Consider the following 18,217-nt stretch of genomic DNA (forward strand, 5'->3'; position numbering starts at 1 on the left):
TGCCACGTCTGAGCCTCATTAAAGGGCACCTATTATGACATTTAAAATGTTCCTAATGTTGTTGTGGGAGTCCCCAACAACAGTTTTACATGCATGCAATGACAAAAAACACTTGTTTTCGTATAATATGCATTTATTTTTACCTGATTTGCTCACCGACTCCCAAATGATTCGTTCAACGACTCGTTTTTCAAACCCCTCCTTTGCGCGACGCTAATCTGCGTTGATTGATCAGATGACCCAGCAGTGTTTACAGAGATAATACTTATTTTTAACACGGAGTGCAATGATGCTTTTATCAATTAAATTGTATTATAATAATGATTATAGTCCACTGCTTTATAGTTTGTAGTAAAAAACGAAAAATAAGATAAAGAATTTAATGTTATGTTAGCGAGCATAGCCCAGAGTTCATATTGTAAAAGCACAATCAGTCTTTGTTTGCATTAGCAAACAATCCGATGCATAAACATAACGTTTTTACAAAAAAAAAAAATGCAGTTACGTTACTACGAGGTATTACTCTATTCTTTAGACAACTCCGAAAACAACGACAAACACTTCACATATCTCAATACAATTGTCATTGAAGACCTAGAAGCTAAACGGTGCTTACACAACAAACAAAATAATTATTAAGCATGCTACATAAAATATAAAAGCAAAAATTATTAATAACACTTACAGGTTGTGATACGGAGGAGGAAGCTGATGCAAATACACTTGGAACTGAACCTTCCTTCAATATCAGCCAGCTCGCGAATCCAAGTTTGATTGCATTTAATAAGCAATCGTCTTCAAAATGACGCGAACAAAGCACAAAGCTCGGACTATACTTCTGTGGTATAGTGAATTGTAGCCACTTAGTCTTCAAATGCTCCTCCTTGGGCAGATGAAAAAAGTTTGCTTTTGAGCCGCACTTCAGAACACAGCGTCTCGTCACCATGATGTTTTCCCTGGCCTTGGAGCGCAATAAGTGGGCGTATCGTATTCAAATAACTTGACAAGTTGACGTCATCTAGTCAGAGAAAAAGCTTCGGTCTTCTAACGATTCATAAAAATGACTCCGAGTCGACTCTTAATTTTGAAAGACAATAACTTTATATACGGTGCACTTTCATATTTCAAACTTTGCAGGATGTTTTTGTTCACTTAGATCTATGTTACACACTACATGAAAGGTAAATTTCAAAATTCCATAATAGGTGCCCTGTAAATACAGTCTGTAAATATGTCTAAAATGTTTTTGTTCTTCTATGCCACCTCTGCAGTGCAAAGATGAATTTTTGATACTGATTTAATTTGATTGGTAAATAAGTTACCAATCAAATTAAATCAGTATCAAAAATTCCTGATTATGCTTATTATTCGATTAAATCTCAATTTATAAATATAAATATGAAGTATGAATTTGACATTTAAGATGATGCATTAATAAGGTTATAAAAAATGCCCCCTACAAAGGTTATAAAAAATGCCCTTACAAAGGTAAAAAAAAAAGCCCCGGCAAGTCATTTTAAAGAGTAAAATATCGCCTCATAATGTGAAGGTTAATTTCTGTCATTGATCACAAGGTGCTCCTAAATTCTTGACTGTGAATTTTTAATTTAGATACTTATATAATAAATACTTGTTTAATGGCTTCTTTTTATGAATGAAGGCCAGTATCCCTGATATTAATACAGCTACTGTTGTCTCATGAAATGTATTTCCCCCCCCAAATTTTAAACGTTAATTCTAGCCATTTAACATTACAGTGTAATTGAAAGCTATACATTTTTTAACATTTACTTAAACAATCCTCACATAAACCCATCGTAAATGTCATATTTACCTTTTCCCTTCCTACCTGTCTAACAGGTAGGACATATAGCCTACAGAAAATGAATGGTTATCAAACAGTCTGCACTGCATAAATTATAAAATAAATATAGACTAATCCTTATCAAAGCTACTAAAGTTCTTTAGTCAAGATTAGGGAGTAATTTTCTCTGTTAGTTTTGTTCTTTGATTAACTTTACTGACAAACAGAATTTGTGGCTGCTGTCACTTTAAGACCAGCAGCTGCTGACAGAGAGCTGCTAACACGCGCCTTATTTTCTCACAACTCTTCACGTTAATCTAAGACTTTAACTCGTTTAAGACTGCTTTTATGAGGATATACTCTATCAAACAGACATTTTAGCATAATTGTGTGGTGTTCGTTCAAGTGCGAAAGAGAACTCTATTCTGGCGCATGGTTTCTTTTGTCTTTTTAGGCTTGAATGGTTTAAAAGCATTTGCATGAAGAAAAGCATGATCATATAATGTAACACTAGCCAAAGGATGACCGAAAAATGGATGCTGCCTTTGGCACTCGTTAAACTGGACAAAAATGTATTGCATGCGTTAACGTTGAGAAACGTTTATTTGATCAAAAATACAGTAAAAACTCAGTCATAGATTTTTTTTTAGAAGCCTTGATTCAGCCTGGGTTAGACTGAGACTACTTTCAAAAACATACAATAAAGTAAAAACCTTGTTTCCAAACTTTTGACTGGTACTGTTTGTGTATATTAGAGATGTAACAATATATTTTCACACCTTTTAACCTTTTATCATGTCTTGGAGTATAGCAATAATATCGTATCTTGAGTTCAGTATTGTGATTATATATCGAATAGTGACATGAGGGTTATCGTTACACACCCCTAGCGTGTGTGTAATATATATACACACACACACACACACACACACACACACACACACACACACACACACACACACACACACACACACACACACACACACACACACACACACACACACACACACACACACACACACACGTATATATATATATACACGTGTGTGTGATATATATATATATATATATATATATATATATATATATATATATATATATATATATATATATATATATATATATGTGTGTGTGTATATACAAATATGGTTTCATTAATTTTCATATAAACTCAACTGTTTTGTTTTCTGACTCTTCAAGACATTTTCTAAACATGTCCCCTTTACCCTTTACAATGACGCAGACACAGCCATCAATGCACTGCTTTTGGAACACATTCTCCACTTTCAATACATTTCAAGACAATTATTGCCGGATGTCAAATCGCCTGCTGTGAAAAATAATTCCTGTTATGTGTAATTGTTTTGTCTGTTGGAGTTTTTGCATTACACACTGCATACGTTTTTTTCCAGAATCTCACTGTATGAGTGTTGTATTCAGGACCTGATTTCAAGCTAAAAAGTTAAACTTTTTTTTCCAATTACTTAATGTATTCTATATGCCATAGTTATCTAGTGAACGTGACTAAACCAGCCTATTTATACAAAGCTTTCTTCATTCAGATAAGCTACCAACTAGTTAATTTTGCAACTGTGTAGTTTGGAACATCCCCAGTTATATTTTGTTTCTCCTGTGCACACGGTGAGAATAGGTCGAGCTAAAATAGCTTTCGTGCCATTTTACCTACTGTGCTTAATTTGAACATCTGTGTTCCTTTTTTTGGGGTGGTCACTTTATAAAATGACCTGGACAATTTTTTTTTGCGTATGATTTATTTGTTTGTGTTTTTTTTCTTCCATAGTTCATATTACTTTTTTACAGATTCTTTGCCTACTGGTGTGTAATCTACCCTTAGGGGATGTATCTGCTGAGGAGGATGTTTCTTTTTTTTATTATTTTAATTTTTTTTACCAATCTGTGGGGAGATTTGTTCATGCTGCAAGCACGGCTCTAGCTGACCATCATTAACTATGTGTGAAAACACCACAGAAACTTGTGTGAGGAATCAAATGACTGCCCAATTAAGTGGTGCTGCTCAAAGAAAAATCAATATTGAGCGATCCAAGTCATTTCACCCTTTGGGCAGAAACATGCGATCATATAGCTACCGGTAATATCCGTTGTTTTCTTAGTTATGTTGTGAATGAAAGTACTATCCAAACTAATGTGGGACATTTTTGTTCTACTCCAACTCACCTACAGGTTAGAGATTTCGAATTGACAGTCCCTCACCATTACATGCGACAGTCTACGTTGTTCTAAAGTGCTTTTATCCGACGGCACAAAATCAGGAGGGTATTAAGTCCAATGGCGTTCACTTGCCTCCTACCGTGTACCACCCAATGAGGTGAGGGTAAATGGGGGCTGAACTGCCAGTGACACTGCCATATTTCATTGACTGTCATGCTTTTGCTGCTTGTGCCCCTGTGACGGCCTTCCCCCAGGCTTTTCCCTGTGCTGGAGATTTACCTACCCACTGCACATGAGCAATTTGTCTGGGGCATGTGAGTGAGATCCGCTCTCCCATACTAGCCGACTTGACTGGGAGCGCTGGAGAAGAGAACGCCTTCTAAAGTGTGGAAATTGCTCAGATTTATCTCAGACATCAATTGCCTATCATTGTGTTGGATAACTTGTGAACTCTACTTGACCAGGTTTACTCATCGTGCTTACCTTCCGGTGAACTTTGTGTATTGTTAAAGGCTGTCTGTCCCATCACATAATGGGGTTTATTTGAAGATGTTAGTACCTTGCTTACATTTTAATCCTTGATGTTTGGGGCTGGAATAATCGGACACCAGTTCAAAAGCATCTGTCGCATTTTAACTAATCTTTAAGCGTGCCTTCCCCTCGATCCTTTTTTTTGTACTTGCACTGCAGGAGAGCTATTTGTGTCATGAATTATTTCACGGACTACTTAAGCCCAGCTCAAGAAAGAGACAGGCAAATCTCTGGATTTTTTTAGATGAAAAATGTATCTGTGAAAGAATGTTGGTGGGTTCCTCCTGACAGTAACTCAAGTCACGTTAGTCATACGGAACAATCGCCAAAGGGGGGTAAAGGAAACACAACCCCTACAAAGTTATCAAGAATGAAATGTTTGCCACAGGGGGTAATAACCATTCAAATGACTCGTGCTGTTTTACTACTTTTCTCCCTCTCTGGAAAATGCATCTTATCCATCATATCTATAAGTTTGTCTTATCCTTTCATTTCTCAGCTCAAACTCCCACCTATTGCCCCCCCCCCCCCCCCCTTGCCTGACTATAACAAGTTTAAATGAGTCTCTCTAAGTATATTTTTCTCTTGTTTGTTTTTATCACAGGCTGGACATAAAGAGAAGAGTGATACCCTCAACATGGCCATCGACAGGATGACTAAGAAGACCCGTGACCTACGCAGACAGGTCTGTTCACCATGAAGCAGTGCTCAGAATCTGCATTCTCAATAATGTATCATGACTGTCCCTGTTTAGATGCATGTTGTTTACATTGCATATTAAAAATGAATACACCAAACCCAGGTACTCTGAATGGTCATATTCTAGCTGAGGATTTGTGTGTTTGTGTATTCATAATTTCAGCTGCGAAAGGCTGTGATGGACCACGTGTCGGACTCTTTTCTGGAGACCAATGTTCCACTGCTGGTATTGATCGAGGCTGCCAAGAATGGTAATGAAAAGGAGGTGAAGGAATATGCCCAAGTTTTCCGTGAGCACGCCAACAAACTGATTGAGGTAGGCACCTGTTTTCTGCTCTATAAAGTGCCAATTACTGTCCCTCATCTATTGTGGATTTTAAATTCTGGAATGTTTTCAAAACAAATGATGGAACATTATTTGTACTCATCCAGACTAGCTATTCTTTTGTTCAACATGGTATCTTGAAGAGATCACACATGAACCGTGATTGTAGGTCTGTTGTCTTTGTTTAACCCTCAGGGGTCTGAGGTGTTTTCTGGGTCCTGGAGGTGTTCTGACATGCTCTAACATTTGTGCTTATTTCTGTTACTTGTGACATTTTCATGACTAAAGTATTATTACACTGCATTCAGCACAAACTCTGCTACAATAATATGTCAGCAGCATGTATGTAAAAGTTTGTAGTTTTGAGATAATAACATTTATGCGTGGTTTGTGAAAATGACCAAAAAAAAAGTCACTGAAATAATGTCATGAAAGACAAACTAATTATTTCGTCGCAAGGCTTTTGAAAATTGTATCACGTAGCCTAGAATATTTGCTCCAAAACTATGTGAAAATCATCCTGAATACTCATTCAGATAAGACAATATATTGATTTAAAATTTGTATGACATGTTTTGTGTAAGAAAGCTTTATGCGAGGAGGCGTTAACCACCATGAATATTGAGTGTTTCACACCTGAGAGAGACAAAGAGCCTCCCATAATGGCCCTATTAGGAGCTCTCAGGCACTATCATTACATTACCTTGCACAAAGAATGAGGAGATTTTAAAAAAAAATGGCTTTTTGATTGTTTGAATTTATTTACAACACAACATCATCCAAAGATACACAACAAATGGCAAAAAGCACATTATTTAACACACTGAACTAAAGACAGAGACTTAACCAGTCACACACCTTTCCTTTCCTGAAACATAGTGCATACCTGTCATTTCCAAGGTGTTTGATTTTTCACTTTACCTCCTCATGCTCATGTTGAAGTCAGCAGGACGGGTAGCTACCTAAAATATATATATATATATATAAAAAAGCTGTGAGCATGCTGATATCAAGAAGAAACCAGGGCTGCATGATTGTGGGAATACATTTTAGATTTCTGGTGAAAATTCCTTTTTAAAATTTACAAAATACACACACACACACACACACATACATATATATATATATATATATATATATATATATATATATATATATATATATATATACATATATATATATATTTGTTGTGCCTTGTAGGCATATACCTGCACTGCAAAAAATTATTTTCTTACTTAGTATTTTTGTTTTGTTTCCAGTCCAAATATCTAAAAATTATTAAATCAAGAAGCATTTACTAGAGAAGTAAAATGACATAAGAAATTCTATTTTGTTTTAAGATAAAAATAAAGTAATTTAAGTAATTTTTGCTTAAAACGAGCAAAATTATCTGCCAATGGGGTAAGCAAAAAAATCTTAATTCAAATGGAAACCAAGAATTTTTTGCTTACCCCATTGGCAGATAATTTTGCTCGTTTTAAGCAAAAATTACTTAAATTACTTTCTTTTTATCTTAAAACAAAATAGAATTTCTTATGTCATTTTACTTCTCTAGTAAATGCTTCTTGGTTTAAGAATTTTTAGATATTTGGACTGGAAACAAAACAAAAATACTAACTAAGAAAGTATTTTTTGCAGCAGGGCTGAATCAAATAATAAGAACAGTATAGCAGGCATAGTTAAAAAGGAACACTTCAGTAACACTACACTAGAGAAAAACATATTGATTATCATATGTTACTTCAAATGTTTACATCGATATGACGTTATGAAATGAGATTGGAGTAAAATCATGGTTTGCTTTTCAAACGCACGTCGCGCGACTGCGTTTTCAAACTCTCACAGCGCGTGCAGGGGACATTCACTGAAGCATCGAGCAACAGTTCAATGGCAATATGAAGTTTATGCAACAATAACACTAACTAATATAATTCAGGATTATTTCTTACCTTAAAATCGTTCTTGTCTTCAAATCGCGATCTTCTTCTTCAGATGTAAACCCAATAATCTCACAGCATGTCTTCCAAACTCGACGACTGAAGAGGACTGATAAAGTTTGCCGCTTTGTTGTTGAGGTAATGGGGGCGTTCGCGCAACACATGGACGATTTGCATCTCTATATGTTTTGCGCGTGTGGGTGTGGTCACATTAAAACTAATGAGGAAGGGTTAGAGAAACTGAATATCTTGTTGGTTTTATACAAATTACTTAAACAGAGAATATTTGTTTTCGTTTTGAATCAGATAATTTAAAACTACACACTTAAATGATTATAAATATATAGAGCTCACAAATGTGTGACAAGTATTCGCTGAGTTTTTTAAATGTTTAGAGAACGTGCTCAAGAAAAAAAAGTTCACGAGACGGAGAGGCAGAAAGCACACCCTGTTTAATTTCTTTATTTTACAAAAGCACAACGTTTTGTTTTGATTGTAAGTGGACACATACAAAAGTAGACATCTCACAGATTCTTTTTTCATTTTTATTAAGTCTGTATGACCACAAATGACGGAGTATTTTAAGTTTATTCAGCTGCTATGTGAAAAAAAACGCGCAAATCACGCCGGCGTGATTGCCGACCCCAGGGGGTTAAGATAGTTTTTTACATTTTTGTAGTTTATTAATCCCTAAGATAAGCCTTTGGGGGATTTATCGTGGCCTAATTAGAAGAGGTTGTAGCATCAAAAGTGTTACAAGGTGTCTATGTTGAAATGCAAATCCCATCCCCGACCCAAAGTTGAATTTGAACTTACATGAAACTAAGTGTGAGTGAGATGTTCTTCCAGACTAGATTAAAATTAGAGATGAGTCTGGATAGACAGCCTAACCGATTAGGCTGGTCGACCACTGAGTTTATCTGATTTTTTTTTTTTTTTGTGGCTTTCATATTTTAGGATGCTGTGCTTGAAAGGGGATGATTTAAGAGACTCTTCTTCTCTGAGAGGGTTTTAGTATGCTGACAGCATGCTTGAACGTGCTGCAGAGAAGTTGCATCTCTAAAATCATCCCCATCAAAGCATCGCTTTTGTAACGCATTTGCTGCGTTCAACAGATTTCTAGACAATTACTGTCAGACTTCAAATCGCTTGCTGTGAGCAACTTTCCCATTATTATGCCTAATCTGTAGATCTTGTGAGGACTATGATAGTTTTGTGCAATAGAAGTTTTTAAATATTTAGTCTTATTTGTTAGATCATTAGATATTTGTAGGATGTGTAATTTACCCCATTGACAAGCTGCACCCTTCAACATGAGCCTAAAATGCCCTAATTATACTAGATGATTTTGAGAATATACAGCTTTCTAAATGGCTAATTAAAAGTGGCTTATGCCACCCACGAAGCAGAAGAAATAGAAGCTGTCACTTCCGCAAATAAGTAGTTAGTACACTCTTGAAGGAGAGAAACTTTCCATTCTGATTTCAACATGCAAGCTGATGTAAAAACAGAATAAATTTTAATCGATAACCAGCGCCATCACTATTTATGCGGGAATGCGACAGAAGTCTCTGTCATGGCTCCTTGATCCGAGCGAGTTGTCTCACAGCCCTTTTATCTTTTATGCTTCATATTTTTGTGTGAAGTGTCAGACTGGAGTCAACAAATATATTTTTATAACATGGGACAAATGCAGCAAGGCTGCTGGGTTTACAATGCCGCAACCGAGGAATCACTGCATTTGTATGGGCAGTCACAACTGTGAATCACATTTTAAGTTCAGCCAAAGAGTGAAACTCCTCAGAGCCCAAGGTTAAGTGCTGCTTTGGTGGGGAAATGCAAAACAGCTGGATATCCGGTGTCTTATTGATAGACTTTGAGAAATCTGCATTGTTGTGTCTGTTTGCGGTGACCATATTCATGACCGATAAATAGGCCGTGTCTCTTGTGGCATTTATTTTCCGGATAGATGTTTTTCATGCAGAATCACTGGGGGTTTTATATCTCATGCTCACATTGACAGGGCCAACGACAAGCTGACAGAAATGTTAGCTATCCTCATTAGTTTTTTTTTTTAATCTGTTCATCTTAGTCCCTGTGGTAAAACGTCATCTACCAACATTTCAGACTGACCTCTCCCCACAGGGGGCAGGCCCGGCCCTCGTGTGACACACTCATACAGGGAAAGGACTGGTGAAGGAAATCAAAGTGAAGGGAAAAGGAGGGGTAATGAGTAAAAGCCTCAGAGTCTCACCGGGGGCTAAAGATAGTCGAAGCACAACACGTCTCCAAAAGTCACATTCATATTCTTCTCTGCCTCTTTTCTCCCTTCCTCCTCTCTCACATTGTTTTTCGTTGCCTTGATTTGACACCAGTCAGTGGTCACACCATATGGATTCCAACCTTAATCCGAACACGGATTACATGAACAAAACATGGGCTCATTTTGATAATTCCATTTGAGAGGCATTTACAAATGATTGTGGTTTGTGTACTTTCCTCACTTATGCAGAGGCAAGGTCTGCTTTTGTCCTTGCAAATGTTAAATGCAAGCTGTTGTTTCTTAATAATAATCTTAATGTGAATTATTGGATGTTTAAAATCAAAGTTATGAACAAAATTATTATAAATGTAACTATTGAACATTGGTGTCTTTTATTGGTTTTGCTGCCAACAATCTAATCTAAAACATCCATTACTGGTGAGATGACTGTAATACACAGCTTCTCATGGATTATTTATTTATAAAGCAAATTACACCCGTATTCCAGCTCTGTTGAGGGTCAGCTGATGCTTGACCTTGTGTTGTCTGCTTTGTGTGGTAGATGGGTTTTGAAAAATGTAGGTTATTGGGGAAAAAAAGAACGGCATTGTCTGGAATAGCTGGAGCATCTCACTCCTGGTTAGTATCCAATCTGTTGGCAAGGAAATGTATTCTTGTGCATTAGGGATTTTTCCTGCATTCATGTAGCTGCCTTCTGTTACAAAAGGAACAGTGGGTTGAAAACTATGTGCCATATATGGGAATTGCTCTGTTTGCTGATTGGCTTTCATCACTATGGACAGTCTAATATATTTTTGACCGGCATTGAAGGCCTGCCTCGCAGCCAGAGATGGTTGAGGAGGGGAATTTATTTGAACCTCTCTTAACTCTGCACTCTTGTCCTTCAATATGGTTAAATAATAACCCCAAACTTTTATTATGCTGAGCATAATCCGATCGAGAGAACATGTAAACACTTGATTGGATTGAAAACCGTAACTTTTTGTGCGCGCAATTCATGTGTGTACAAGCACAGAAACGTTATATCACAGGTATCCAGTACCGCACTGTTCTTTCACAGCTTCTTGCGCTTGAATGGCTTCAATGTTTAAACTGACAAGAATCAAAAACACATGAAAATTATCAACTTTCTTTAGGAAGCACCACTGGCCCAATCATTCTGATGTCAAGTATAGGGATCGTAGTTTATCCGTACAAACCAAGCACCACGGGCTCGAAACTCATGTGATTCGATGATTAATTGCAAAGTGTAACCATCATAGAGCCCAAGTTCATAATTTGCACATGTCAGTTTGAACATTCAAGCGATTTATAAACCATTCTAGCGCAAGAAGATGCAAAAATCTAAATTCAGAACTTGTGTGCTTGAACGGGGACATGTACGCAAAATTGTCAAATTGCCCGTCTCGGTGAGTATCCTCATGAACATTTGCTTATGGCTTACGTGAACGTAAACAATGGAGAAAGAAAACCGGTGCGTTTCATTATACTGGATCTGTGCATCTGGCCTTAAAGTGACCAAAGCAGCCTTAAAGCAGCCCAATATTCCTGCTGCTGTCAGTGTCAATGTTAATCAAACAACAAAAAGAAAAAATGACAGAAAACCACTTTTGTAGCTTTAACTAAGATTAATTTATACTGTGAAATGATTGATTCAATTTCTGTACCTGAAAACTGTTAGACGTACGTGAAAAACATAAAGCACTGTTTATTTAATTTGTTATCTTTGTTTATTTTCTACGCAGATTCACTCCACTACAAAACCACCCCCAATGATTCTAGAAAGATTAATTCTTTCCAAATAGAGCTATTCAAGGTATCTAGTGAAATTGTTTTTAGATCGCAATGTATATTGCAGAAGAACGAAATATCGCAATTTCAGTTTTTGCCAGTATCTTGAAGTCCTGATGTTCGCTTTGATCGTACTTGTCAAAGGTTTAATAGACACAGCCGAATTGCTGTCATTTAGGAATAATATTGCGTGGGTTTTGAATCGAGATTTGTGCGGTTTTAGAGATGGAAAATCTACAATTTCAGAATGTTCATTCTCTGAATATCCTGCTTCTACAAATGTGGCCCACGTTCCAAAAATAAGTTACCAAATTTATAGTGTAATGCTATTTTTGTTTTTTTCTTGCTCTGTTCAGAGTTTAAATATGGATGTGGTTATTGCTGTAGGGATTCCAGTTTAAGTTGCAGTACAATGAAGCATCCATGGATACGACAGGGATGGAACTGCAGCCAACACTTCCCTCCCCTCACAATCTTTTTGCTCCCGCAGAAGGCATAAAGTCGACACTCTCCGGGGGCTGTAAAAAGTGCCAGCTACATATCGCCTCATCTCTCTGTCTCTCTTTCTCTCGCTCTCAATAGCATTCTCAGACACCACCATTCATTCAAATAGTTTCTTTTGTATAGGCCTTTATGTTGTAGTGAGTGCTGGTTGTGGAGACCCTCCTGGCAACCTGCATACATCACAAGAGTACTCCACCTTTACCTATTTGTTAATTTCCTTTTTTCCCCCATTCTGAAAGCCACTTATATTGACTTTGAACTTCTGAGCTTGCAGCTTGGCTCTGAGTGTCAGTTCTTGGTCGCAGAAACACAGTGGCGGTTCAGTTTTTATACCGTGAAATGCATCATTCCTGAAGAGGGATAAAAATAGAACCAGCTTAGTTTTATTGCCTCAAGGCCTTGTTCTCAAAGGTTCCTGGCTGCTCAAGGAACACGGAGATATTGCAGGGACTAAACTACTATGTGCAGCGGAGAGCGAAGACTGAAGAGTGGCAGAAATGAGTTGGGTGTTGCAGTTTAATCAACTTCATAGATTTACTTAATTTACTTCAAAATAGTAGTTTTTGTTTTAATTTTTACATGCTTATCTTTTTTGTCTTCAATGCAAAATTAAGCCGCGTTTCCACCTCGGGAACTTTCCCCAGGAACTAGGAACTTTGGGGTGGTACTCGGTGTGTTTACACCGCAGGAACCAGGGTCTAAATGAAGTTCCGGGTAAATATTTCCCTCTCCGAAAGTCCCTGCTCGCGAGGTAGTACTTTTTCAAAGTTCAGGAACTTTCGTGGGCGGGACTTGTGGGCTGAACATGCTGATTGGTTGTGTTCACGCCGCATTTTGACTGGAGGACTCCACGCAGCATTCTATTTTAACCGGCATTTTTAAAAATCTATTGCGGTTCGTGGCTTCATGCGGGCGCGTTTTGCTCGTTTTTTTTTACATAGCAGCAAAATAGACCTAAAATACTCCGTCAGTTTTGGTCATACAGCCTTAAGAAATATGAAAAAATAAGCTGTTAAATGTCTACATTTTTATGTGTCCACTTACAATCGAAATAAAACATTGTGCTTTTGTAAAATAAAGTAAACAGGGAGTGCTTTCTGCCTCTCCGTCTCCGTGAACTTTTTTTCTGAAGCACTTCTCTAAACTCAAACAAAACTCAGCGAATACTATTCACTCAGACATGAGCTATATATCTCTATAATCATTTAAGTGTGTAGTTTTAAATGATCTAATTCAAAACTAAAAGAAATATTCTCTGTTTATGTAATCTATATATAAAGAGCGAGAGATCAGCCGGTCTCATTATCGTTCTGGCATCTCATTACTCTGCTAATGTGACACGCCCATCGAGAGCGCGCCGCTATTCAAACGCAGATCTGAAGCAACACATGCAAACCAGTCAACGCCCACAATAGCTGGAAAACACACTCGCTGTGAGGAATAATAATATCGTGATAATCCTGGAAATTTTATCTCAAACGTGCTGGAGTAGCCTAACAACGGATCCAGCTGCAGATCATCAGTAAGTGCTTTGTTCTAATCGCGATATGAAATGGTGTCTGTAAACCGCAAAAGACTGTTTAAATTTGAATCGCGTTTCTGTGTTTGAATGAATGAACGCCATTCAAACACCGATGAATGCCGTTCAAATGAATGTTGCTGTTTAGCTACTACAGCTCGCGTGTGTCTGTGTGTGAATGAAACTATCTATATTGCCTACTGAGATGAGTAAAAATCGACTGAATACGTTGAAAAAAAATGTCTTTGTATAAGCAACATATTAAACTTCAAATTAACATTTATGCCCTAATATATATTAGCCTATAAAAGACAATGTTACAGACTAAATATGAAAGACAACATTTCGTTTTGGATAGATTATAAAGTTTTTACTGCCACATCAAAACCTAATTTACAAGGTGCAAACAAAATCTTAAAAGGTCTTTATAAGCCTTCTCTTTAAATTATTTTTGTGTTTTATTAGTGACAAATTTGGGGAGAGGATAGCCTACATCCAAAACTTTCTGAAAATACGAATGAGAATTAACTGCACAATTACTAGAAATGTTTACCTTGGATATTATACAATTTGCAAGCATACACAGTTTGTGGAAAAATACACTTTTTTCAAGATGTTTCCAACTCTGAACCAATTCTGTAGTTATATATATAATATATATATATATATATGTATGTATGTATGTATGTGTATACGTGTGTGTGTGTGTGTGTGTATATATGTGTGTGTGTGTGTGTGTGTATATATATATATATATATATATATGTATATGTATATGTATGTGTGTGTGTGTGTGTTGTCTTTGCATTCTATCTTGTGGCTAAGTGACACCTATGAATTGCTCATTAGTATGCAGCATTAGCAGGTCTTTGTCTTCAGGTGTGAATGAGGACATTATTCATGACCTTGTTGGATCATTCACGCCCACCTGCATATTGCCTTTCCAAACAAAAAGTGTCTTACAAAATTTAAATCAATCTATTGTTTAATGTGAACGATTAGCCCGGATGATTTTCAGATCATTTTGAAGTAAACACTTTAGCCGACAACTTCCATTAGTCAAAAGGGAATATGTGAAGTTGGTCGTTTGTGGTCTTATATCAGACAATTTAAGTTTGAGTTTTTTGAATAACCACGCATAAATAATATTCTCTCAAAAATGCAAACATGTACATACATGTTGCTCACATATTATGATAGCCATGTTCGTGCTAAATAGTGTAATTACACCTTTGCCATTAATATGTTTATAAGCAACTGAAAAAAATACAAATATCAGGTCATGTCAAAACATCTCAAGGGCCCCAAAACACCTTAGACCCCAGAGGGTTAAGCGTATTTGTGTAACAGGAAATTTTCTGCGCGTTCGTCCCAGCCGTCTCACATTCAATGTCCGCAATGCATCACAAACACAACTACAGAACAGTTTGAATCTCCTCCATACTTATTATAAATGTGGCGCTCAAAACGGATTACTGTCCGTCGCAGACTGGAAGGAGCAGACGCGCGCAGTTTATAATCTTCCCGGTACTTTAGACCGCGGTGTAAACGCAGAAAGCAACCGGTCTGGGGCAAAAAAAGTTCCTGGGACAAATTGTTCCGGGTAATTTCGGTGGAATCGCGGCTTTAATGTATTGTTAAATGTTAAAAGGGCAGTTCCCACAAAATAAGTAAAATTAGAAAAACTAAACAGTGCCACGAAATTGAAAAGCAGTATTTTAAAACTGCTTTTAAATCGACATTGTTCATAGTAGAGCTGCACGATTAATCGTTAAAATATCGCGATTCAAGTGTATACAAAATCTCATTCCTAAATGACAACGTTTCGGCCATGTCTAGTGAACCTTTGACAAAATCACAAAGCAACATTCAAATCTGTTTTGCCACTGCCAAGTGACCCAGAGAAAGCAGTTCTAGGTATGAAACCGCTTCACAAACAATAATTTCAACCACACAGTACCATTATTTCCATATAACAAGAATTCAGATGATCACAGAAGTACTGGGGTAAAAGTTTATACTTCAGATATAAACACTGATGTCTTCTGAATTGATCAAAATGGTGCAAATCACCTTTTCAAAGTAACTTGGCGCTTCAAATATCACATCGTTACACCACTAGGTGGTGACTTTTAGGTTTGGTGTTTTTGTAACTAGGTTAAAAAAATATGACATTATCATTCTTTCAAGAGTTTCGTTCAGTAATGCTGATTCATCCAGTAATGAAACAAGTGTAGGGAGTCATTAAATCATTCATTCAAACCGATAAAAAAAAGATTTTTTTTTTTAAATACACTGCAGCAATTAACATTTTTTCAGAACCTCAAGTAAATTACATTTTATTTTGTCAAGATGTCTTTTCAGAATCGTGGAAAAATTGTGAGGTCTCTATTTGAAAGGGGGGGGGGGGTATTTTGAAGGGGTTACAGAACAATCTAATCATTACATTGCCTAAAGATCTAAAACAAGATGAACAAGCGAAACTGATCGTGTGATTATGATAGACATTGAGTTGAACGACAACTTAAAAGGCATATTAGTGCAATAGATATAAGTTCCATGCGGTTACAAAATATATTGAGGCACCGAACTCATTACGTGTGCCATGCAAATTGAAATATATTTTATATATAAAGACTGATTTTTGTTTTTAGGAACCTAAATAACTATTGTCATGTTTTTGCTTGATGTTTAGCTGCAAATGAGACTTGCAGAACTCATCAGTGAAGTTGTTCTTCAGTTCCTCATTTTGAGCTTTTGCAACACCGGTCTGTACATCCGGTCTGCTGTGTACTGTATGTGTACAAGCTCATCTCTTCATTGACCCAGCGGTGCCACAGAATGGTGAAATACCAGCTGCACTGATAGGATGTTGCTGTTAGAAAGAAATACTTCATGAAGAGGGATCAGTACTTGAATGAAAATTACTTCAAAATTATGCAGAGCTGCAAGTTATTGATTGACATTTTGATTGTTGCAGGTCAAGCTAGTTAGTGTTAGACTTTCTTAAATCAGAGATGCTATTAAAATGCATTTGTCATAACACTCTCATTAGCTTGAGTTTCATAAAGAGTGGAAACTGGTCTATGGCTTATCACAGAATGAGGCAGACCTTATTATTTTGAAGTTTTCTATACTGTAATTAAACCTATGTCGATTAGCATTACATTATACAAATACTTTATTCTTATGAAAATAGCCAAGCTGGCTTGAAGAACAGATAAACCATATATTGTCGCAGTCGTCTGTTTATTGTCTTCAGATTTAATCAGTCAGAGCGTTTCTATAGTTTTATTCAGCTACAGCAATAGCTGTATTAAGGATTTCGAAAAACGTCCAAAAAGTTAAAATTATAGACTACAAGATGGTTCTCAAATGTCTTGTCAACAAATATTCAGTATAGGTTTTATGGCCTTGGTTCAGTTACTTTTTTTCTTCTTCACTAACCACTCATAAACGCAATTTTCGCAACTACAAACTTTTACATTCATGCTGCTCACATATTATGGTTGCAGTGTTTGGGCTGAATACAGTCAGTGTAATCAAACTTTTGCCATGAAAATTTTAAAAGAAAAAGAAAACACAAACAAAGATGTTTTGTTGTTTATTATTGTTATTTATATTTTTTGTTGCATAATTTTGCGGCATGGGTAACCAATGACATGCTTCTCAAACTGACTGCTGAAACTTTAACTAGATTTTTCTAAAAATTGACTGCCGACTCGATCTTAATTTTTTTTTTTTTTTGGTCCAACATTTTTTTTTAATTTGCTCATTCTGACTCAATTGCCAGCACGGGTCACATATTTCAATCAGATGATTAATGTCAAGCTGAGTGTTTCATGGTGACCGTATTAACCAAGGTGTGCTTCAGATTCTCGCTTGGCCATTGGAGACCCCCTTGCCCCAGGTACTGTGGAATCTAGTCGGATGAGATTTTAGCCACTAAACACTTGCACAATGCACATAATGAAGTGCTACTTGTTCAAACTGTTGGCATGTATGCATATTTTTAATGCTTGACTAGTGTGTTTGCTAATGGCACCCTGCTGCTCGAGAGATTCCCAGTATGGTGCTTAAGGGAGGGAGAGAGAGTGTGGTACTCCTGTAGTCAGTGGGGCGTTTTCTGTGACTACGCTGAGCTCTGTTCACATTTACACTTCACTTGGGTTCTGGCTTTCCCATTCCTGGCACAGCCAATTCTCACACATTACGATAAGGTAGAGTAACTCCAAGCAGCCCCACTAAACAAATGTGAGTGAAACTCTTTGGTAACATTTAATTAAAACGACTCTCGCCTTAAGTAATGAAGCTACTCTACAACGTGCTGTGCTTTTCACTTTATACTGGTGCTTGCGCAGCCAGAGCTAGGCAGCGGAACCCTAAAAATCGTATTTATTGGCTCAAAAACTTGCCCCCAAATAACATCTGTTTGCAGAGAATGTTGGTAAGGAGGGGAGATTTGTGGGTCAAAATGACAATTTACTCTATTACACTATTAGCTCTGGCAACAGTCAGTGGGTTTGCTTATCTCAGCACTCTGGATTTCAGTGGCTTGTGGATTTTCTGAAAGTGTCAGGAATATTTGCGTCTCTCACTTTCCTGAGGTAACAGCATCCTGGCAGACTGGTGA

At 36.9% G+C, this 18,217-nt stretch overlaps 1 protein-coding gene across 1 annotated transcript in view; it reads left to right on the forward strand.

Moving 5' to 3' along the window:
- ctnna1 (catenin (cadherin-associated protein), alpha 1) overlaps positions 1 to 18,217 on the forward strand; it is a 114,900-nt gene that overhangs the window by 62,245 nt on the left and 34,438 nt on the right. Inside the window, exons 8-9 of the mRNA XM_079630074.1 lie at positions 5,130 to 5,210; positions 5,388 to 5,540. Of these exons, the coding sequence (XP_079486200.1) occupies positions 5,130 to 5,210; positions 5,388 to 5,540 (234 nt within the window). The remainder of the gene's footprint in view (positions 1 to 5,129; positions 5,211 to 5,387; positions 5,541 to 18,217) is intronic.

Source organism: Phoxinus phoxinus, assembly GCF_949152265.1.
Source record: "Phoxinus phoxinus genome assembly, chromosome: 12".
NCBI classification, from domain to species: Eukaryota; Metazoa; Chordata; class Actinopteri; order Cypriniformes; family Leuciscidae; genus Phoxinus; species Phoxinus phoxinus.